Source organism: Portunus trituberculatus, chromosome 10 (assembly GCF_017591435.1).
Source record: "Portunus trituberculatus isolate SZX2019 chromosome 10, ASM1759143v1, whole genome shotgun sequence".
Taxonomy (NCBI): domain Eukaryota; kingdom Metazoa; phylum Arthropoda; class Malacostraca; order Decapoda; family Portunidae; genus Portunus; species Portunus trituberculatus.
In genome coordinates, this window is record NC_059264.1 from 2596953 (window position 1) to 2621582 (window position 24630).

At 42.6% G+C, this 24630-nt stretch overlaps 2 protein-coding genes and 1 long non-coding RNA gene across 3 annotated transcripts in view; 2 read left to right on the forward strand and 1 right to left on the reverse strand.

Annotated features, from left to right (window-relative positions):
• The window catches only part of LOC123502080 (thiosulfate:glutathione sulfurtransferase-like), a 16965-nt gene extending 12620 nt beyond the window's left edge, over nt 1-4345 (forward strand). Inside the window, exons 3-4 of the mRNA XM_045251237.1 lie at nt 537-699; nt 1151-4345. Of these exons, the coding sequence (XP_045107172.1) occupies nt 537-699; nt 1151-1274 (287 nt within the window). The 3' untranslated portion in view covers nt 1275-4345. The remainder of the gene's footprint in view (nt 1-536; nt 700-1150) is intronic.
• Nucleotides 3786-18691, reverse strand: LOC123502081 (cell division cycle protein 23 homolog). Its single transcript, XM_045251238.1, has 13 exons — nt 18443-18691; nt 15406-15549; nt 14142-14254; nt 13698-13794; nt 12650-12812; nt 11500-11677; nt 10931-11110; nt 9885-10049; nt 9120-9214; nt 8025-8176; nt 7138-7327; nt 6968-7036; nt 3786-6257 (listed from the first exon to the last, which is right to left on the reverse strand). Exons 1-13 carry the CDS (start codon nt 18571-18573, stop codon nt 6147-6149), a joined length of 1788 nt encoding a protein of 595 aa, XP_045107173.1. The 5' UTR covers nt 18574-18691; the 3' UTR covers nt 3786-6146.
• Nucleotides 5732-7638, forward strand: LOC123502082. Its single transcript, XR_006673791.1, has 2 exons — nt 5732-5870; nt 7358-7638. It is a non-coding gene; the product is annotated as an uncharacterized LOC123502082 (long non-coding RNA).
• Nucleotides 18692-24630: the final 5939 nt, after the last annotated feature.

The window sequence follows — 24630 nt, forward strand, 5'->3', positions numbered from 1 at the left end:
AGTGATTTGTGGAGAGAAGTAACGTGTAAAAATGGAGAGATAAGGAGTAAGGGCAAGACTAGGTAGGCCATCACAAAGTTTATTTAGCTTTTCTATACAGTTTTTTTTTTTTTTTTTTTTTTTTTTTTTTTTACGGTTCTAGAATAAGAGTGACATTTCTACATTATAAACTGGAGAAACTCTTGAGAACCCCGCTTATCATTTCTGTGGCCTTTGAAAAATAGTTGTAGTGAGAGAGAGGAGCGTTTTTAAGCAATTGTTTACGGTTGTAGAGTAACAACAGTTCTACATTATTAATCTGGAGAAACCCCGGTAATCATGTGTGTAGCCTTGAAAAACAACAGTTGTTTACGGTTGTAGAGGCAGAGTGACTAAGATTTCTACATATGAACTAGAGAAACACTTTTGAAAACCCCGAAATTCATGTTTTGTGGCCTTGAAAAATAGCGTTTCTGAATACTGACCTTTTAAGATGCACCTTCCCAACAAACCCTACTTTCCCAGCCTTTTCTTGACCCGGCTTGTGTTTATTCCAGTGTGCAAGATCAAGGTGGCGCTGCAGCTGTCACAGGAGGACTGGATCAGGGAGTTCAACATCGAGAAGCCAGATTTGCAGGACCGGAACCTTGTCTTCTACGCCCGCGGCCCCAACGCCTCCAGTACTGCCGTGGAGATAGCACACAGGCTGGGCTACAAGAGGTGAGGCGGTGCTGGTGGCTTGTGTGTGCGTAGTGGTTTTTCATTCTTATTCCATTTTCTTCGTTATGGCATTAGTTAGTTGGCTTATTCATTATTTTTGCCCCATTTTTCGTTTTTACCTTTTATTTTCTGCAGTATAGTTAAAGGTTTTCAAGAGAGAGAGACTGACTGACTGACTTAATAGCTCTTTCTTGTAGTGGGTTTTTCTTCATCTTTCCTGTTCTACTTTGCTAATTCTAAAAAAAATAATAAATAATTAAGGAAAACCAAGAGAAACACTATCATTCTCTTCATTTTATCACCACCACCACCTCCTCTGTGGATAATTCACCATGTCCTTCTCCTTTACTTTATCCTCCTCATTTACTTCACTTAATTACCCTCCTCCTCTACTTCATTCAATCACCCACCACCAACATTACCTCACCACCTCCTCCTCCTCCTCCTGCAGATCAAGGCACTACACAGGCGGGTGGGAGGACTACTGCCAGAAGACCGGCCTGCCCCTGAAGAAGTCACAGGATAAGGGCTTTGTCAACTACTACCCCAACAATTTTGACCAGTACTTCCTCTAAACTGGTGAAGGAAACTTGGCTTACCTCCTCTGCACCACCATCACTACTACTACTACTACTACTACTACTACTATCACCACCTTTACTAGCACTAAATAGAGGGTTGTACTGAGTGCCATGGTTGTATTTGATGATGATAATGCATGATGGGAGTATTGCACTGTTTTGTAGGTGTTGGTGGTTGTTGAGGGGTAAGGTTGTACTCTGGAGGAGGAGGAGGAGGAGGGGTGGTGATGAGATATGACTTTGTAGGAGGAGGAGGGGTGGTGATAAAGAGATATGATTAAAGAAGGAGGAGGAAGAGAAATAACATGTGTAAGGAGATGGAGTGATAAGTAAGGTTGATTTAGAAGGAAGAGGAGTAATGAGGCAAGGAGAAAGGAGCAGAAGAATGAATAAGAAGAAAGCTAGAGGAGGAGGAGGAGGAGAAAAAAAGAATAACGACTTGTGACTTTTTGTTGATTAATGACAAAACCAATCTTTACTTTGCCATTCGCACGCATAATGTTAGTTAGTTAGTTAGTGTTGACGTCTTGAGTTGTGAGGCTCCAGGGCCGCCACATGAGACAGGCTGATACTTGTGCAGTGTTACCAATTCAGTCATTATTAGATGTGACCACTGACCAGTACCAGTGCTTGATTGTGAACACACACACACACACACGAGGTCTTAGTAGGTGAGTGTGGATACAGAAATATATGAGTTGAGAAAAGGGAGCAATGATGGAGAAAAGGAAGAGAAGTAATGAATGAGAAATACAAGACAGGAATTTTCAGTACTAGCAAGGAATACAAGAGTGAGTGTAGGTGAACATAAAAGCAAGAGCTCTTGGTAGTGATTGAGTTAAACAGAGCAGCTAGTTCCATGAGATACAGGGGGTGAGGGGACAGAGGGGTGATGCAAGGTGGTGAGTAGAGAAAGGACACACTGGGGTAAGAAATATTGTAAGGGAAGGTTCAGAAGTGGAGTGGTGAGGGGAAGAGGTGAGGTAACTGGAGAGAGAGCTGCCCTGTTTGTTTGTAGTGATGATAGGGAGGATAAATAGGGGTTTTTAGCCATAGGTACTTGAGTTAGGGACTGTTTGGCACCTATACAGACCTATTGAAACAGATACACCTGCCGTTGACACACATACACATGCACATACATACGTCCCCTTCAGACAAGTTCACACACACATACACAGGCTAGGTAGTGTATCTCCACAGGTATACACAGGTGGTGATGGTGTCAAGTTTCCGTCACCTTAGATGGAAAAGTGTTGCCATCACCGGCCACTACACACCACCACACCACAAACAAAGCCATCCACACACACACACACACACACACACACACACACACACACACACACACACACACACACACACACACACACACACACACACACACACACCACCACTTACCATAATCAAAGCCCATCCACACACCAGGACACAGACACCACACCACCACCACAATCAAGCCATCCACACACCAGTAAATGGAGTAGAAGCCTTACAAAATCACCATTGATGAGAGCTGGACTTCATCAATGTAACAAAAAATAAAAAGAATAAAAGAAAACCATAAAAAAAGCAGCAAAAATGAAGTGACAATGGGAAAAAATGTTTTATACTTTCTTATCAATCATTAGTTTGAGAAATGTATTGAGGTGAAGTCTGATTTCCTTCATGTAACACTTCAGGATGTGGTTCAATGCAACAATAGTAGTGTGTAGGTTGTTACTTAGACATTTGTAGCCTTGCCTTGACCTTGTAGTGTGTGTGTGTGTGTCCCAAGACCCTCGGCCTGATTGAGAGAGAAGTAGGTGGTGTGATTGTTAGAACTGCAATAGAGAGGTAGAAAGTGAGTTTGTGTGTGAGAGAGGGAGAGAAAATGATTAGTTTGTAGTTGCATTTAGAGGTGTGTAAATTAGAGAGATTGTTCTCTAGTGAGGGAGTGGTGAAAGTGAAAGAATAATATGGGGGTTATTTTACAGATTTTTTCTGAATGAATGAGTGAGAGAAAATAGTGTAGTTGATTAGAAAGAAGTGCAAGTTAGAGAAGATAATTGATTGTGAGTGTGTATGTTTATGAGATCAATGTATTAAATGTGTGGAGTTTGAGCTAGTGAGTGAATAGTTCATCGATGTGTGTGTGTGTGGTGATTGATGAGTGAATGAGCAAGAGATCAAGAAACAGTATATCACATTGTAGGGTTCGGTGATTGGGACAATTGGTAGGGAACTAAGAAATATAAATAAAAAAACACAATTGTTGTCTTAGTACTGGTGTGAGAGAATGTGGTGATGTCCACACTGCCACAGAACACACACGGCACCACAGTTTCCTTATATTTTTGACATTGGTGCTTAGGGGCAATACTGTAGCGCATAAGGCAGACTGTGTTAAACTGAACTAGATGAAGGCTGTGGTGATCGGCTGATGAATACAATGACTGTTTATTGTCCATACGTACAAAGTATATAAGGAGAATACTAAAAAAAAATTACGGTGCGTGTAGATCCTTTTTATTATTAGGAAGCCATTGCTGTGAGTGTTCTGTGGGCATTTCTAAATGATAAAAGCAAATGTGACAAGGAATCTCTTTTTCAAGTATCATGTTTGTAGTATAGACTGTTATCCTTGTCCTGTTAGTCAGTCAAGTAGGCAGATCCACTTCATTCAGATCATGGAACATTTTGAGGGTAGCCAGTTTTCCGAGCCAAGCCGAGAGAAGTGTGGCTTGCGTCTCTTTATGTTTTATCGTTTAAGTTGACGGTAGAGAGAGACAGAGAGCGCAGACACCCACAGAGCACTTGGTATTTGTTTTGAGTGCGCTGCGAGAGTCTCCGTTCTCTGGTGCTGGCTGGCCGTAGAGTCTGGCCTAGAAATAAATAATGGGCCAGACTGCACTGCTAGACATACCTGGAGGGAGTCAACACTGCCACTTGCTGGTGCCTTGCTGCTCTGCCCTTGCTATGTGAAAGGATATGCTCGTGTTCCGTTTATCGCAGCGAGGCACCACAGAAGGCAGGTGTTGGCCGAGCGATGGATCCTGGCTACTTAATAAATGTTTAAAGTATTACTGATGGGTTTTGATTTTTCACTAAGGGTCCTAATGCTAAGGGTCCTAATGCTGGTGTCTTAGTAGTTCGTTAGTATTTGTAGATTTACTTGTCTATTATTTATTCCTTTCACTCTTGCTCAATGACTGACTATTCCATTCTTTTCATCCTTCCTCACAGACTCTCATACTTACTCAGTTCTTTCATCCTTAGTCAGTGATTCCTCTATTTTTTTTCTCATCCTTACTCAGTGACTTATTTCATCATTATCCACTGTTTTCCATCCTTACTAAGTTATCACATTCTTTCTCAGTTATTCCCTTCTTTCCTCCTTACTCTATTCTTTACATCTGATTTCATGGATCTCGAAGTAAGAGGGCCAAAGGGTGCAGGTTACAATGACAAGATACAAGTATATCACAAGTAGTATGTTCCAACAGTCACTGGCACCACACACAAATAATGCACACAATTACAGTAGTACATCAACCTGGGTATCATATTTATACATAATTTACAAAGGGAATTATTGGTTTAAGTGTAAAAATATACTTAACAGTCTTTCACAGCACCAATGAATCCTTTGATCCATTGAGGGGCTGATCACACACACCATGCCAGGCTGAGTGAAGCTTGCCCCACCACCACTGTCGTGGTGACGAGTGATATGGGTGAGATTATGGACACAGGAATAGTACTGGGAGTAGAGAGTATTGAGTGTGTGTGTGTGTGTGTGGATGAGTTGTTGAGTTGAGAGGAAAGTGAAATGAATGGTCCTTCACACACACACATTTGCTAATAAACAGTTATTCCCTCACCAGGTGTGTGTCTGTGTCTGTCTGTCTGTCTCTCAGCACAGGAGAACAGGAATGGCCTCCTTTCACTGGATAACATTGCACGTGTGTCAAAGTGGCGTGGAAGAGTGAGTACTGTGGTGGGAGCATCACAATATGAAGACTGAAGATGTACCAGGAAGTGTTATAAGTACAGTAATACAATCTTCACCACAAGGCTGCTGCTGCTGCTGCCCACCAACCATTGTGTGGCTCTTCCCAGATGCAGCAAATGTCCCTGCGGTGACTTGGTATGCACCACACACCACACTGAGGGCTTGGTGGTGGAGGCCGGCAAATGTTGCAAGACGAGCACACACTGAACTGTGTCTTGCATTCAGAATTGTGTGGCCAAGGCTGTCTTGGGCACAGAGGCAGCGTGACCAAGCCATGTGGACACTTTCACCAAACAGTTACTTTAGTTAGTGCGTAGTGAGCACTGGGCACTGGGCCAGGATCAAGTCACCAAGCATCTCACCAGGCAGCAAGAATGGAATGTGTGAAGCTGCTGGCTGGTGGCACCTCCCCTCACACCCTTCACGGGGGAACTGAATGACCCTGACCTATGAGGGGTGAGTGGCACTGCTGTTACCGTTAGCTGCACCAGGGACAGCGTTGGTGGAAGAGACAGCCAGCAATGGGTGATGATGGCCACAGAAGGATACCACACCACAACAAAAATTGAAGATTAAAAAACTATGAAAAAATTAGAGTAAGTCATGAAAGGTTGAAAAAAAAAAGGAAGAATGGCAGATAGAATGAGAAAAATGTAGGGTGGATTGCTGTATGAGTATATGCAGGGCAGGATAAAGTGTGTGTGGGGGGGGGTAAGGGAAAAGTGTACAGAATCAACAGGGTTACAGTAAGTGGGAGAGAAATGGGTGAGTCGAAGTATGTGAGGGTAGAAATGGATATAGGTAATGAGATGGATGAATTAGCTTAGTGATGGGGTGGCGGAGGGGTGAGTGGATGGGGGTGGGCAGGTGTGCTAGGGTGTGTAGGTGAGGGAGAGGGGCGGCAGTCTGCTGTTGCTGGAACGGTCATTGGTGAGGTGTCTGGGCCGCACTCTGTTCACCAGCACACTGCCACAGTCATCCTGCTGTGGAGAACATGACAGTCAAATAGAAACCAGTGTAGAGACGGTCAACTCTCATCAACATATAAAAAAGTGGAGTAAGAATGTGGTTAGGATAGGAGTGACAAAGTAGTAAAAATGTGAAGATAGGGAGTAACTTCACAGCTTTGAATAGAGGTTATGAGTCTTAATGATTACCAAGGCAGGGATTGAAATGATTATTATGGATATTATAGGTACACTCCCCTATCTAATATTCAAAAGTAAAAATCATGACAAATGTGGGTTAGCAGTGCAGAAGTTACAAGTCTTAATGGTTACTTTGGCAGAACAAAAGATGATTAATATGAAGATTTAAGTACCTGATCTAACTGTTACAAGTCAAAATTATGACAAACGCAGGAACACAAAAGTCAAACAGAAACCAGTGTAGAGAGACGGTAAACTCATCAAAAAGTAGGAGTAACTTGGGAGTGAAAGAGTATGATGAATGAGGTTTTAGTGTGTGTGTGTTTGATATGTAGATGGAATATTTCATGGTATATTTCATGGTTTTAACAGGTTTCTAGAAGGCAGAAGAGTATATAGCCTTTGAGTGGTGCATTGTATGGTGTACATGATGGAAATGTAGTGTAAAGGTGTTCTTTCTCTCTCTCTCTCTCTCTCTCAGTATGTTGACGGGCCCCACAGCCCCTCATTTGTATCCAGCCACCACCACCACCCCTGTCACTTACTGGGTTCTGGTCCGAGTGCTGTCGTCTGTTGGCTATTTCCCTCAGCATTGTCTTGCTGGCCTCGCGTGTCTGGGGAAAACAAGGCACATTACACACACACACACAGTCTCCTCCTAAACACAGACATACAAATAGCAAGTAACATTAGTCACACAAACACACACACACACCTCATGGAAAAGAGTGCATTTCTGTGCATATTCATAGGCCAAATCAAGCATGCCCTTCTGCAGACAGTGACTGGCCAGGAAGTTGTAAGCCTGGCCCCGGTCTTCATTGGGCCCCACCTCCTCTGTCTCCTGCAGGTAGCGTTCATACAGCACGGCGGCACGGTCAGCCTCTGTTAGCCGGCTGTACAACCTGCCAGTGACACCAAGCTTTTGTTTACAGGTCTGGCAGAGAGAGAGGAAGAGAAGAGAGAAGAAAGAAGAGGGCAGAAGAGAAGGGAGAGAAAAGATGGGAGGGTAGAACGGAAAGCCAGCTGGGAAAAAGGTTGACAAAGAAGATGGAAAGAACGACAAAAGAGCAGAAGGGAGAGCCAGGAGAGAGAAGGCTGACAGAGAAGAGAGAAAAAAAGAAGAGGGCAGGACAGAGCAAAGAGAATGACAGAAGAAAGAAGAGGAGACAAGAAAGAATGAAGGTGTTTATACATTAAAAGACAATCTTTTCAACAAGACTTTCTTTCTAATACCTAACATAGGGAAGGGAAAAAACTGACTGGATTTCCCCCCCAAAAAACACAAAATTTTAACAAAAGAAGGAAACATTGGAAGAAAAGAAATAAGGAGACTTCAATATTTCTCTCCTTCCTGACACAAAACTAGAATAAGGAAGGAAACATTTATAAGAAACATTTATCAAGTTATTTCCCCTCCTCCTCCACCACCACCACCACCAAACTAATGACTAGAATAAGAAAATGTTAAATTATATTCCTTCCTCCTTCCATTACCTAACAAACAGAGAGAGAGAGAGGGGGTGGGAAAGGAAACTAACTAACAACTGACTAAAATGAGTCTTGCACCACCACTACCTACACACACACACACGCACTTACTTAGCCAGCCTGAGCAGAGCAATTCCTTCAATGTCCCCAACACTGTGTGCCTTCAGGAAACACTTCTTGGCCTCCTCAGTCTTCTCCAGCTTCTCGTAGCTCTCCCCAAGGGCCACCAGCATGCGGGAGTCATTCGGGCGAAGCTTCTGGGCCTGTGGAGGAAGGGAGGGATGGGAGAGGAATGGGATGTACCTAACGACAGGAGAGGAATGGGACGTACCTAACTGTTATGTGGTGAACTGTGCCTGTATTGTATTGTGGAAGGGTGGATGTGGTGTGTTGGCTGTCTCTATGGTGGTGGAAGGGTGGATGTAATCTGTTATGTGGTGGTGATGAGAAATTGGTTCTCTATAATTCTTGTGTGTTAATAATCGAAGTTCCTAAGGGCAGTGTGACAGTATGTGGTGTAGGCATTGTGGTGTGTCCGTATGTGGCAGCACCACAGGGCCTGCATCATGTCACACATCACAGCCAAGCAAGCAACAATATCAACCCATGATTTCTCTTTACATTATTTATCAGAACATTCTTTTGCACTTTTTCCCCAAAGCACTGGCCTTGCATTCATGCACTGGATAAATAAATCCACGTCAAACAATGTGTAAACCCAAGTGGTACCAGGGGAGCACCGCAGCAGCGACGCCACAGGGTGTGACACCGGCCATAGAACTGTGTGTGTGTTTTCCCCTTACAATCAGCATGACATGGCAGTGCTGTTGCAGTATACTGTGCAGCAGTCAGTAGTGTGATGCCTCTCATTGGTTTATGTGCAATATTACCATCAGCAATGCTGCATACAGCGGTGGTCCACAGTGTAACTAACACCTGCCTAAGTATTTGTTGTGTGGTGGTGAGTCAGTATTGTGCTGTGAAGGTTGGCTGTGGTATGCTGTATGCTGTGTGGTGATGGAATGCAGAAACTGGCTTTGTATAATAGACTAATTGGTAAATGTATACAGCAAACAAATGAATGAGAAAGAAAAACATTTGATTCCTTACAACACTGCAAAGGGGCCACTGGAAAACTAACATTATACTGTAAGGAAATATCTGAAGCAACACAACACAAACACCAGACGTGCTGCTGCTGCTCACCTGTTTGAAGTAGTAGAGGCAGTAGGCCGGCAGCTTCAGGATCTCATAGGTCTGGCCCAGCCCATACCACGCCCGGTAGTCCCTCCGGTTCACCTCTTGTGGCCGAAGGAAACAATGCAATGGAAAAAGAAATTGTCAGAGAGAGAGAGAGAGAGAGAGAGAGAGAGAGAGAGAGAGAGAGAGAGAGAGAGAGAGAGAGAGAGAGAGGGGAAATAATGTACCAGGAAAAAAAATTGCAGATTCAGAAAGAAAAAAATAATAATGATAAAGATAATATTAAAGAGAATCAGAAAAACACACACACTCCTCATTCTAAAAAAAGCAAAACTATTCAAATCCAAAGAGAAAATAAGACAGGAAAAATTTAGATAAAGATGATGTTAGTGAGAATCAGAAAAAAAAAAAAAAAAACACACACACACACACACTTTTCAATCAAAGCAAAGACACTAACAGAAAGACAAAAAGAATGGAAAAATGATAAAAACAAACACACAAAGACAAAAAGAAAGGAAAAATGATAAAAGCAAAGGCACACAAAATAGACACACAAAAAAGAGAGAAAAAAAAAAAGAGACAGAAATGTTAGAGAGAATCAGAAGAAAAAAATACTTAAACTTTTCAATGTACAAGCAAAGACACAAAAAAAAAAAAAACAAGAAAGACAAATAGATGGAGGAAAAATGAAGAGATAAGAGAACATTTCAAAGAGAATCAAAACACACACACACACACACACACACACACACACACACAGACACCCACCAATGGCCTGTCTGTAGCACTGGATGGCAGCATTAGAGTTTTTCATCTCCATGTATTCGTGTCCCATGAGAGTCCAGGCAGCGAGGTAGTGAGGGTTGAGACGCAGGGCCCGCTGGAAGTACTGCACCGCCTTCTCATGCTGGGAACGCAGGCTGTAGTAGTTGCCTGAAGGAGAGGAGGTGACTGGTGAAGGAGGGATATGGTAAAAGGTGAAGGAGGAGATGATAGGTGAATGAATGAGGTGTGATGTGAAAGAGGGACACTTAAAACACTACAAAAACACTCAAAATACCACAAAAACACCACAATAACACTCAAAATACCACAAAAACACTCAAAATACCACAAAAACACTCAACACCACAAAAACACTCAAAACACCACAAAACACTCAAATCATCACAAAAACACTCAAAACACCACAAAAAACACTCAAAACACCACAAAAACACCACAAAAACACTCAAAACATCACAAAAACACCACAAAAACACTCAAAACACCACAAAAACACTCAAAACACCACAAAAACACTACAAAAAACACTCAAAACAACCAAAACACTACAGAGAGGTGAAAAAGGGAGGAGGAAAGAGGTGCAGGAGGAGATGATGGGTGAATGAGATGTATGTGAAAGAAGGAGGTGGTGACAAGTGAATGTGGAGGAGATGAGAGGTGAATGTGGAGGAGGGAATAAAGAGATGAATGTGATGATGAGAGGTGAAGGAGAGATATGATAGGTGAATGAAGAAGATGACAGGCAAATGAGGAAGGAGATGACAGGTGAATGAGGGAGAGGATGATGAGTGGTGAATATGTAGATGATAATATATTAATGTGTAGAAGGCAACACCTCACAGCAGCCCTTCCACTCTCACTCTTCAGCATCATATCACTACACTCACTCACTCTCTCTCTCTCTCTCTCTCACAACACACCTCTCCCTCATTCTTCCTCCCTTAGCATTACAACACAACCCTTTCCCACTTTACTCTCTCCCCTTCCTCACCCACACCTCTCCCCCTCTCTCTCTCTCCGCCTCTCACCAATAACACAGCAAGTCTCCACGCGGTACTTGTCCACCTGCACGATGCGATGGGCCAGATGGGACAGCTCCACCCGCATCTCCTTCACATACAGCAAGTTGGAGTAAGTGTCTAAGTTGTCGAGGCGGAAGGGGTCCACCGCCTCCAGCTCCTTGAAGATTGTCACTGCCTGGTCCACGTCTGAAGGGGGGTTAGTGGAGGTATATGTACTTAGATGAAGGTGTAATTGTGTTCTGTTTTCTTCTTTCTTATTCTCATGTGTGCTCTCTCTCTCTCTCTCTCTCTCTTTTTTTTCTCTCTCACACATGTATGCTTTATGTATTTAGTTAATATTGATTTTTGTTGTAACTTTTATTTTTTGTTATTGTTACATGCGCGCATACACACACACACACACACACACACACACACACACACACACACACACATCCCCAAAACACACCACACCCTTACCACCAACACCCCACCACACACACACACACACACACACACACACACACCATCCCACACACACACACACCCCATCGCTCACCAACACCCCACCAGACACCACACACCACACCCCTCACCCCTCTGGTTGTGGTGTGTGATGGCGACCTGGGCCATGATGTAGGTGGAGTGGTGTAGCCCAGCGTTCTGCAGACTGGTGTAAATCTCCAGCGCCTCGTCGTTCAGCTGCAGCTCCAGGTAGGTGTGGGCCAGGAACAGACGGCGCATCCAGTGGTCCGGCAGCTTCAGTGTGCCGAGCTGTGGGGGTTCAGGTCACTATTATTAGCTTTATTTTATTTATCTATTTATTCATTTTTATTTATTTATTTCGATTTATTTATTCTTTTTATCTTTTATTTTTTTTTTTAGTGTGCTGAGCTGTGAATGGTGAGGTCACTATTACTATTTCTATTTTATTTATCTATTTATTTTTTATGCAAAAGAGCAACAACAAATATAAAAATCTCTCTCTCTCTCTCACCTATGTATGCTTTGTATGTTTTGATTTAATATTGATTTTTTGTTGTAACTTCTTTTTTATCATTACACCCCCACACACACACACACACTATCTTTTATTTTTATTTCTTTATGGAAGAGGGAAATTAACAAACAGAAAAAAAAAAAAAAAAAAAAAAAAAAAAGGACCACTTAAAATGCCAGTTCACTAAAAGATCGATGGAGAATTTCTTTTTTTTCTCTCTCTCTCTCTCTCTCTCTCTCTTATAAGGGGGGCAGTGACTAGATAACTGATTGACTGACTGACTGACTGACTCCTCCTCCTCCTTCTCCATTTCCACCTATACCTCCCTATCTCTCCTCTTCCTCCTCCTCTCCTTCATCTTAACACCTCACCGCTTCTCCTCCTTCTCCTCCCACACACCACCTTCCAGTCTTCCTCCTCCTCATTTACCTCACCTTTCCAATTCCTCCTCCTCTACACCTCCCAGTTCTTCTTCTCTTCTTTTACCTCTACCTTTCAATATCTCCTCCTCCTCCTTCTATGCATCTCCCAGTCTTCCTCTTCCTCCTTCACCTCCTCCTTTTCCTTCACCTACATCTCTCCTTATCTCTCTTCCTCCTCCTCCTCACCAATTCTTCCTTTTCCTTCACCTACAAGTCTCTTCATCTCCTCCTCCTCCTCCTCCTCCTCCTCTTCCTTCACCTACATCTCTCCTCCTCAACCTAATCTCCTTCAGCCTCTCCCACAGCTCCCTATCTCCCACATACCATCTCCCGGTCGGTGATGAGGGCGGCCAGCTCCAGCCAGGCCCCCCAGTGAAGTGGCTCCAAGTGAACTGCCTCACTCAACACCTCTACGGCCTGCTGTGTCAAATCCAGCCTCTTCAACACCACCCCATACACCCACAGCAGCCAGGCGTCCATTCTCCCACTGGTGCTGCTGGTGGTGTTGGTGTTGTTGGTGGTGTTGTCGCCACCATCGTCTTCTCTGCAATGGTGTGTGGTGTTTAGTGTGTTTTTACGGTGTTTGGATGGAGTTTGTGGTGTGTGTGTGTGTGTGTGTGTAGTTGAAGGTGTTAGTGTGTTTGTGGGTGGGTGGATTGGGTGGGTGTGTGTGTGTGTGACCTATGCAGTTTATTTAAAGAAAACAGCCTTCTCTCTTATTATAATGTTTAAAAGGCCTTCTAGATGACTGACAGGGTTTCCAAGAGTGTCTTTGGTGTCAGTAACGTGGAAATGTTGAGAGTGTAAGCAAAAACATATCGACCAATCACAAATAAAGATAACAAACAAACAAACAAACTTCCTTACCAAAAAAAAAAGTGATACATGTATTAATAAATAAATAGGAGGAGGAAAGGGAGGAGGAGGAGGAGGAGGAGGAGGAGGAGGAGGAGGAGGAGGAGGAGGAGGAGGAGGAGGAGGAGGAGGAGGAGGAGAGGGAGAGGGAGAAGGAGAAGAGAAGGAGAAGGAGAAGGAGAAAGACAAAGAGAAAGACAAAAGAGAAAGAGAAGGAGGAGGAGAAGAAAAAGGAGAAAGAGGAGAATGAGGAGGGAGAAGGAAAGAAAAGGAGAAGAAAGAGAAGGAGGAGGAGGAGGAGGAGGAGGAGGAGGAGGAGGAGGAGGAGGAGGAGGAGGAGGAGGAGGAGCAGGAGCAGGAGGAGGAGGAGAAGATGAAGGAAGAGAAGCAGGAGCAGGAGCAGAAGCAGAAGCAGAAGCAGATGGAGAAGAAAGAGAAGCAGAAGGAGATGGAGAAGGAGAAGAAGAAAGAGAAGGAGGAAGAGAAAGAGGAGGAGCAGAAGGAGGAGGAGGAGGACTAACCTGGTGGGGAGGCAGTGGTGGCGAGGCTGTACATTTTGGAGAGCTCTGTGTGCAGCACCTTCAGGTACACACCCTTGTGCTGCTCATTGGCCACTGTGATGCATGGGGGGCTCAGATTAGGTCACATCTCACCATATCATTAAACACACAACACAAACACCACCACCACCACCACCACCACACACACACACACACACACACACAGACACCACACATTACCACCATCACCACAAACACACACACACCACCATGTCAAAACCCTCACCAAACACACACACACACACACACACACAAAACATCACACATCACTACCACCATCACCACACTAAACACCACAAACACACACACACACACACCACCACACATTATCACCATCACCACAAACACACACACACCACCATGTCAAAACCCTCACACACACACACACACACACACATTACCTAGAGTATCAACAATATCGTCGTTCTTCTTCTTCTCCCCCGACAGGTAGCTGGAGTAAAGGTGCAGGAAGCGACCCAAGCCAGTGGTGCAGTGCTTGGTGAAGTACGAACACCTGCCGGAATGGTGACAGTGGTACAGTGTTGAAATGAAAGACAACTGGTGAGATTAGGTTAGGTAAATTATTGACTTAACGTACAAGAAAATGGAGAAAATGTAAAAAGAGAAAATGGTGGTGAAAATATTTGGTATCACCACTAATATTTTGAAAGTTGTTAGGTTACGTTAGGAAAATGTTTGACTTTACATATAACTAAGAAAAATATCGTGTGCATTGAGAAAAGATAATAGCTGTGAAAATTTTGCAAGATTATCACTACTGGTTAGGTCAAGTAAGGTAACACACTCACTGACTTAACGTACAAGAAAGAAAAGGAAATTTATATAAAAGTATGAATTGTGAAGAGGAAATGGCTGTGAAAAATTGGTGACATTATTAATATTTGTTAGGTTAGGTTAGGTTAGGTTAGGTAAAGGACTGACTGACTTAACATACAAGAAAGAAAAGGAAATTTATATAAAAACATGTATTGTGAGGAGGAAATAGATAGAAAAATTGGTGAGATTATTAATATTTGTTAGGTGATGTTGGGTAAATGACTGATTGAGTTAACGTAAAGGAAAACAATATGTAATCCATGCATTGAGAAGGGAAAATAGCTGTGAAAAATTTAGTGAGATTATCATTATTTGTTGTCACCACTACTATTTTGAAAGGTTGTTAGGTTAGGTTAGGTAAATGACTGATTGACTTAACATACAAGAAAAGGAAAAAATAGGAAAAAAATATACACCATGCATTGAGAAGAGAGAATAGCTGTGAAAATTTAGAGATCATTATATCTGTTAGGTTAGATTAGGTTAGGTTTGGTTAGCCCCTTCAATACTTAGATGCAATTTTTTTACCTTGAGTTTTGAGTACAATTAGACCATTTTATTGACATTAGGAAGGATCTATGGAGGTCAGAAGATTAATGGCAACAGTCATCACTATTTCAATCCCCCACATGAGTTTTAGAAGCTGTATAAAATCACCGAGTCACCACAAAGAATATGAAAATACATCTAGGTACTGAAAGGGTTAAAAAAAAAACTAACTTAACATAAAAAGAAAGGAAAAAAAAATATATAAACATGTATTAAAAAGAAAAATAAACAATGAAAATAAAATTACCACCACCACTACCATCACCACCACCACCACACCTGTCATACTCCTTCAGATCAAAATAGGACTTGGCCAAATTGTAGTGGTCCAGCTCCTCCCCCAGCACCTCCTGTAAGGGGGGGCAGCGCGGCAGGGGCTCCTCCACCTCCACATCCCGCACACACACCAGCAACTCACTCAGCCTGCCAGGGAGGGGAAGGAGGGATGAGTGGATTAATCTGTGAATATATGCTTTAATGTCAATATATATGCTGTGAAGTGTAAATTTATGCTGCAATGTCAATATATATGCTGTAAGGTGTGAATATATGCTGTAATGTCAATATATGCTGTAAAGAGTGAAATATTTGCTATAAAGTGTGAAATATATGCTGTAAGGTGTGAATATATATGCTGCAATGTGTAAATGTATGCTGTAGTGTCAATATATATGCTGCAGTGTGTGAAATGTGTGCTGTAATGTCAATATATATGCTGCAGTGTGTAAATATATGCTGTAATATGTGAATATAGGTTAGCAGACCAACTGTACATTCTGTAAGCCCAAATAAAGTTATTAAGTTTATTGTTTTTATCTGTTGTCCAGCCGAGTGGTTTTGCTGGTAGTTTTGGTGTTCTTAAGCAACACAGGTGTACAAGGAAAACTCATGATATAAAAAGTTTGTATATTATGTACAAATTTACAAGTGGTGTCCACACGCCACGTACAAGTACATACGGAAACCTGCTTAAAACTCGAGAAAATTTTTGTAATGTCACTGAGTTCACAGAGTCACTAAGTTCCCGCAGCACACAGTTCAGACGCACACACACTTGACACACCCCGCACTTCCCAGTCACCGGCTATACTCTTACTGCCTTCGCCGGTGCCGCAGTGCCCAGCCTCCAAGATGCTGACACAAGGGCGTCGGTCATGTGACGGGGGAAATCTCCACTGGGTGTATTGTGTTGTGCATTACATTTATTTCTCGCTGGTAGTGATACCTAGATAAAATGCATCCTACCTATGGAGATTATAGTAATTTGTTTTATTTATCTGAGTCAATCATGAATGCAACAAATCACTTGTTAGTTTTATGAAATAAGGAAGCTAGTTCACTCATCTGCTTTTCCAGCCTAGCAATATTCCTGCAATCTAAGTTAATAGCTTTGTTGTTACCTTTGCCCACAGACATTAATTGTTTAGATCTTTTATTTTATTTATTTATTTATTATTATTTTTTTTACAGCTCATCTACCAAGAAGACAAACATCTCTGGAATAGATTTAAGAGCTTTAATTACGAGGACGAAGGTTATAATCATGGGTTGCGACACCCTGAGCACCTTCAAGCAGAGTAGTTTTATCCACATACTGTAGGCTGTTTCAGCTAAATCCAGATTAGGCTTGACATCAGTCCGTTTAAGCCAATCGCAGTGCACAACTTCAGCGTGTTCAGCAATGGATCTAGTATTTCAAATTTATGTCCATGGAGTTTGTTTACTACCAGACACGGTCCAACAAATTTAGAAGCTAACTTTGCGTTTCTCTCAGGGACCTTAACCATTACTGAATCACCAATTTTAATTCTGACAGGTGAAGAACGCCAGTGTTGCTGTGAGCTCATGGCAGTTTTAGAGGCTTTTAACCTGTTTGTGACACCTTTATATGTGTCTGAAAACACCTTGAGTTGGCATTTTGCATAATCGTCCACATTGTTAACAGGGTTCTGAGGACTGCTCAACAAGTCGTACCTGCATCACTTCAACTAGAGCCCTTAAAAGCCCGCATCACTTCAATTAGAGCCTTTAAAAACTCACGTCACTTCAACTACAGCCTTGAAAAACCCACGTCACTTCAACTAGAGCCTTTAAAAACTTGTGTCACTTCAACTAAAGCCTTTTAAAAACCTGTCAGTTGCAGACAGGAACTGGTGTGAGACATCTGGTGGCGTCTTAGTGAATTATTGCGTACAAATGGAAAAATATATATGTAGGTAAATGAAGACCTTGTTAGGATTTTGGCCTTTGTGTAATTTGAAAAACGCGTAAAATAAACTTGCGTAAAATTAGTTATCTGTATGTATGTTGTAATGTGTGAAATATACGCTGTAATGTGGAAATATATGCAAATAAATACACGAGAGAGAGAGAGAGAGAGAGAGAGAGAGAGAGAGAGAGAGAGAGAGAGAGAGAATCCTTTACTACTCTTTGCATACAACGGTCAATTTGCAGCGTGAGCCACCCATGGACTCTGTGATGTGTTTCATGTTAATCTGGTGAGCAATGTGGTGCAATGATTGGTGACATGTGTTATTTCTGTCGCTGGTGAATGTTTTTCAAGTTATGATGTTTTTTTCACCTTCAACTCGTGCACACCTCTCATTCCTTGGGGGACCTGTGGGAAACCGTGGCTTTTAGGTGAAGGAGCATTAAATTAAGTAATGTGCGTTGCAGAAGAGGTAAAAAATCAACGGTCACATCAAAAAGCTCTGAAAATATTTTGAGCGAGCGTTGTTTTATTACTGTTGAGCAGTGTTACCAACAATGGGTTGGCAGATGATTTTGTTTTGTTGCAAAGGCTGTCCCCAACAACACATCAGTGTCTCCCTAAGGGTTACTGGCCAAACACAACACTATAACTTTTATTTAATGCTCCTAAAAAAATCGTTGGTTGGGAGAAACTACAAATTGTCAAAGTAAATCCTTCCAAGACCTTCTATTGGGCAACACTGTATGGCTTGGTTAACAGCCTGTGTGGGCAGCCAGGGGTGGTGTGGCCCCATGGGGAGGATGTGATGCCAGGGTTTGTGTGGTAACCCTTCAGGTGCTGTGCAGCGGGTCACAGCACCAGGCTGGGTTTCATTTGTTGGCCATTGGGCAAACTAACTAAATGTAAAGAATCGCTGGCACCGCTGGGCAACAATAACAATGCAACCACCACCACCACCACTACCACAACCACCATCACCACCACCACCACTACAACTACCACAATCACCACCACCACAACCACAACCACTATCACCACCACCACCACAACCATCACCACTACAACTACCACCACCACTACAACTACTACAACCACCACCCTCACCACTTGCAGGTGTGGAGCAGGCCGCGCCTCACACACTCCTCCCGCGCCGTGGTCAGGTCCCTCTTCACCTCCCGTAGGAACGCCAGGTCACGCCCGTCCTCCTGCTGCTTCTCCTGCTGTTCCACGCCCATCGCGGACTCAGTGGGTGGAGTGGGCGGCTGGACACACTTTCAAACACACTCAGACGCACTCAAACACAAACTAACAGACTCAATTCGCCCAGTTCAGTTGTTAGGGTGTTCTGTCTTTACAACGGCGCACAATTCAGTGTTTCAGCCTTTGGATCAGAAAGTAGGCAATTCCTTCATTTTTTATGCAAGACGGGGAAAGGGTAAGGGTAACGAAATATATGTATGAAAAAGGCCCACTTGTTTGCCAGTTCCCTTAAAGATCAATTGAGGACAAACAAAAGACAAATAGAAAAAAAAAGAGCAGTTTTCTAAAGACAATACAGCTACAGCAATAAAGTTATCAATCAATCAATTAATTAATGAAGTAAAAAGGAATAGCAACATCATTTTCATTAATTTATTTCTACATCCTTCACAGCCTCAAACATCCTTCCACTCGTCTCCCTATCTTCTCATCCACCTCCATTCTTTCCTTTTTCCTCCATTTCCTCCTTTCCTCCATCCTACACGACCCATTTCCTTCCTGTCTGCACTCTTTCATTCCTTCCTGTTTCTCTGCCTTTGGATCGGCAACTCCTGTCATGACAAACGAAAGACAAGAAGAGAAAAGTAACAATATCTTTTTCACTAATCATTCCTTTTTTCATTGATAATTCCTTACTTCCAGCACGCCACATTTTCTCCAAGTCATTCACAGCCTCAAACATCATTCCACTCGTCTCTACCTTCTCCACCAGCCTTCTTTCCTTTTTTTTTTTCCTCCATTCTTTCCTCCTCTCCTCCATCTTACACTCTTCATTCCATTCTTGTCATCTTCACACTTTCATCCCTCTCAGTTTCTCTGCCTTTGGATTGGAACTTCCAACTTCACAACTTCCACTTGATCGTCTCTCTATACCTTTTCCTCCACCAGCCTTAATTCTTTTTTCCTCCATTCTTTCCTCCTTTCCTCCATCCTGTATGATCTACCTACACCGTTCCAGCATCATCCATTCCCTTCCTGTCTTCCGTATTTCCACTCTCTCATCTCTTTCAGTCCTAAATCGCTCACAATAACTTGCATTTATCTCCCTCCTGTCGGCTCTCTCTCTCATACCTCTCTCACTCCACCTCCACATTCTCCAACACACATTCTCTTCCACATTTAAAGCCTGTATTCTGAAACGCTTTGCTCTCTCAGTCACTGCTTTCCAAAGTTAGATTTCACTGTTCATCGGTACTGAGTGGTGAAAGTTGGCAATATACAGCTACATCACCGTCATCTGCCTCTACCATTGCCTGTGTCCCTGCCACACCTGTGCTCACCTTTGTATTAACACTAGATGCAGGTGTATTTAACCACTTCAGTACTTGGAGATATTTTTACCCTTGAGATTTGTGAGCTATTAGACCATTTTATTGACATTAGCAAGGGTCTATGGAGGTCACAATATTAATGGCCACAGTCTTCACTATTTTAACCTCTTCAGTACTGGAACACATTTTTTTCCTTGGGATTTGTGAGAGATCAGACCATTTTATTGACAACAGGAAGAGTCTTTGGAGGTCAGAAGATTAATGGCCACAGTCTTCACTATTTCAATCCCCCACATGAGCTGTATAAAATCACCAAATAATAACCAGAATGAATATGTAGACAGTTTGTCATGTTTTCAGGGCATTTTAAGACAGTTTGTCATGTTTTCAGGGCATTTTAAGACAGTTTATCATGTTTTCAGGGCATTTTAAGACTAATTTTTTTTTTCAGGACATTTTAAGATAGTTTGGCTGTAATAAGACTATTTTATTGACATTAGGAAGAGTCAATGGAGGTCAGAAGACTAATACCCAGTCTTCACTATTTCAATCCCCCAACATAAGCTTCTGAAGCTGTATAAAATCACCAAATAGTCACCCGAATGAATATGGAAACACATCATGCTACTGAAGGGGTTAATGGCATTGTGGTAAATCTATGAAACATGTACCACCACACACCAAACTCACTACAAAACACCAAATACACCAATAAGGATTACACCAAAACCACCACCTTTGCAATAACAGTAGAAAATAAATTGTCATTCACGCCAGGAGTTATGCTATTAATCGCTACTGAAGGAGGGGAGGCAGGAGGCGGGAGGCTTGACATTACAGTAGTTTGCCTTTTTTCATGTAAGAGGAAAAACTCCCAAGGGCAAAAAAACTATTAGAATAAAAAAAATGGCCCACTTCAATTGTAGTCTCCATGAAAGAAAGAATCAGTCAAAATTGAGGGGCAAATGTCTTGAGACCTGTTAAAAGAAGTCAAGTCGTAGGAAGATGGAAATACAGAAACAGTCAGGAAGTTCCATTTATCTCCTCAGCCCTCATTACCTGTCCTCACCTGGTGCTGCTGAGCTGTCTTGGGTTGACAGGGGTGAATGTGGAGGTCCGGCAAAATTAATCGTATCTGAAGGGAAGAGAACACAAGGGAAGAGGAGGAGGAGGTGGTGGTGAGAGGATTTAAGAGGAAGGATGGAGAGGAGGAAGAGGTGGCGAGAGAGAGAAGGAGAAACAGAGAGGTGGAGGAGAGAAGGTGGCAGCAAGAGAAGAGCAGAAGGGGGAGGAGATGGTGAGAGAACAAGAGAGAAGTGGGATGGGTGAGGAGGAGGAGGAGGAGGAGGAGGAGGTGGCAAGAAAAGGAGAAAAGCAGAAGGGAGGAAGAGAGCAGGATGAGGAGGTGGCAAGAGAAGAGGAGGAGAACAGTGATGGAGGAGGAGGAGGAGGAGGAGGAGGAGGAGGAGGAGGAGGAGGAGGAGGAGGAGAGGAGAAAAGTAGAGAGGTGTCTGGAGGTGAGCAGAGAAAGAGGGGAACACTGGCAGGGCTGGGAAGGGAAAGAGGGAACAATAGAAGGGCTGGGAGGGGAACAGGGGAAACAAGGCATAGGAGAATGGAAACAAGTGACTAATCCTTTCTCCGTGGCAACACACACACACACACACACATACACACTTATTAATGTATTGCACACATTTACAGAAGAAAGAGAAAGAGGAGGAACTTGTAATAAAAACCATGAAAAACAAGACAAACTTTTATATAGGAAAACAACAATCATATGAGCTGTAACCGAGAGCACACACACACACACACACACGGTAGCTGAGTGGTTAGAGTGTTGGCTTCACAAGCCAGAGGACCGGGGTTCGATTCCCCGGCCGGGTGGAGATATTTGGGTGTGTCTCCTTTGACGTGTAGGTGGTGTTCACCTAGCAGTGAGTAGGTACGGGATGTAAATCGAGGAGTTGTGACCTTATTGTCCCGGTGTGTGGTGTGTGCCTGGTCTCAGACCTATCCGAAGATCAGAAATAATGAGCTCTGAGCTCGTTCCGTAGGGTAACGTCTGGCTGTCTCGTCAGAGACTGCACCAGATCAAACAAACAGTGCAACACACACACAAATAAAAAAAAACACCACAGTCTTGTAAAAGAAAAAAATAGCTACAAAGAAAATAGAAGCTTGTTATTTTCTTGTTCTATCATTCACTCCTCATCATTTTTCTCTCCTCCTATTGTCTGTCTGTCTCTAAAATGGCTCCTGGATTTAAAACATTGTAGCTTATTGATAACGTAATTGATTTGATGTGAATAATACTTGTTTTCTGTTGATCAACGCACTCATCACAAGGACAGCTCACAGTTTGCCTCAAGATCTGACAACCACGCCTTCCCTGGGACACCATTCCCACCCAGACCCAGGAGACACTTTAGAGTAGACACACTGTAATACTTCTTGTAACACTTCTAACACACTTTAAACACTGCACAGCCAATGACTCAGGTCCCAACACACCTTAACTCTATCACAGCCACAGCAGCGAGGTCCCTCCAAGGTCCCTGCCACTCTCACACAGGTACAAGGCCCTTAAGTGTTAATAAAAATGTAATGTGGTGTTTTGAATGGTGGTGGTGAGTGTTTGCTTGTGTTGCTTGAAATGTGTGTGGTTTGTTTGTTTTACTGTTATATATTTGACTAGTTGATTGATTGATTGACTGACTGACTGACTGACTAAAGGAGGATTCACACGTGCCAATTTGTGACTGAAATTGCACATCGGTAGAGTTTCCGACTGAATATTGGTGCCTAGCAACTGCAGAAACCAGTTGCAAAACAAGACTAACATGTTGCTCTTGCTAGTCGATTTGCAACTTTATTTTATTTTATTTTTATTTTTATTTGTTATTTCTACCATGTGGGCTTTTCACAGGAATTTATGGGCTAAAGGGGATACTTATTAAGGTACCTCCTATCTCAAAGCCCACCCGCTAGGAAACCGTTGCCCCGAGTGAGGAAGCCCAACCTACACTCAGACCGTAGACAGGATTCGAACCCGTGCGCTTGGAGACCCCTCGGATCCCAAAGCACACACGGATCCACTGTACCATGTCATGACGTCACAGAGTAATGTGTTCTCCAGAGATAGAGAAGATGTCACAGTTGGTGAGGGGAAAAGAACACATCTGGGACCCCAGAAATGAATTATACAGTAAATAAAGCAAATTGCCGTTGGACAAAATAGCTGCCACTCTACAAGAACTGTTTGCCTCAATGCAGGGTGTTGCTGGAGGTGAGGAGTGAAGACTTGTCAGGATCTAATAATTTGATCACAATTGTGCAGAGTCTTCTTAAGATTATCAATTTTCTTATGATAAATGTAGGCGAATTTAGAGTGTGGTACACACTCCTTTCTTTCTTTCTACTTAGCCAGGGACGTATCCACAGCCATTTTCTTTTCTGTTGACTCTTCCGGTACGCCAAAAGAAGAACAACTAGGAGTAACTAGGCATCTACACGCTACTGGTGAAGAGGATAATAGACCTAGTTAAAGGAAAGGGCCTCCACGTGGCCTCCTGCCGGGCAACGCTCCTAAACTTTGGGAAACGATCCCAAAATTTATGAGCGGCTAACACTTTCCCTCCCCCAGGAAGCTTTTGCTGTGTTTTGCTTCTGCTGTATGTGATCTGCCACACAATAGTCAAGTTTATTTGGAGCAATTGCGAAGCCAAAGATTTCTAGTCTGTTCAGGCTTCACAGACATGGCAGAATTGCAAGAGGGTAGGAGTCCCACCTGCCCCACGTGTGCCCGAACCTTCCCCAACTACCTGGGAAGGCGGATGCATGAGAGGTCACAGCACCCCTCCTCGTTCCATGAGAGTGAGGCAGTAGTGCTTTGGCATCGTCACTGGAGGAAGACATCTTAGCGGGGAGCTGTTTTTTGTTTACATTCACTTCCACACTTTCCAGTTGCTATGTGTGACACTTTCTGACTAGAAGGGATGAGTCAATACTTCTAGCAACTTGCAATTTCAGTAGCAATTTGGCAAATGTGAACCCACCTTAACTGATTGACTGACTGACTGACTACCCTAACCTAACTAGTTTTCTAAAGATGTTTTATGGTTCTACAGGCAGATTAACAACATTTCTATATTACAAACATGAGAAACATTATCAAATCTAACTTAATCATATCCAAACACTCTTCTTAAACAGTCAGACACATTTTTAAGGTGTTTTTTGTGGTTGTAGTGGTAGATTAACATTTCAACAATTCAAAAAGGAGAAACACTGTCAAACTGAAACTAATCATATCTAAACACTTTCAAAACAGTTGTACAAGTTTTGAAGGGTGTTTTTGTGGTTGTAGTGGCAGATTAACAACATTTCCACATTATTAAAAAAAAAAAAAAAAACACTATGAAACGTAATCTAAACATATCGGAACACTTACAAAACAGTTGTACGGGTCACTAAGTGTGTTTTTGTGGTTGTAGAGACGGATTTACTACATTTCCACATTACAAACGGGAAAACGATTAAAATACAAAACATTTCAAATAGTTGTACAGGATTTTAAGGGTGTTTTTATGGGTCTAGTGGTGGATTAACAACATTTCCACATTATTGAAAGAAAAACAGGGAAAAACAATTGAACACTTAATCTAACCACATCCAAACACCCTAAAAAGAAAAAGAAAGTGGAAAAGAAAAGAAAGAAAATGGATAAGAAAAAGAAAAAATGGATAAGAAAAAAAG

Excerpts from the sequence above, each read along its gene's own strand:
- LOC123502081 (XM_045251238.1), bottom strand. The coding sequence starts at position 18,573 with ATGGGCGTGGAACAGCAGGAGAAGCAGCAGGAGGACGGGCGTGACCTG. Across the intron at positions 11,678-12,649 it reads TCATCACCGACCGGGAGATG|CTCGGCACACTGAAGCTGCC; the intron begins GTATGTGGGAGA and ends GAACCCCCACAG. Across the intron at positions 6,258-6,967 it reads AGCACTCGGACCAGAACCCA|CAGGATGACTGTGGCAGTGT; the intron begins GTAAGTGACAGG and ends TGTTCTCCACAG.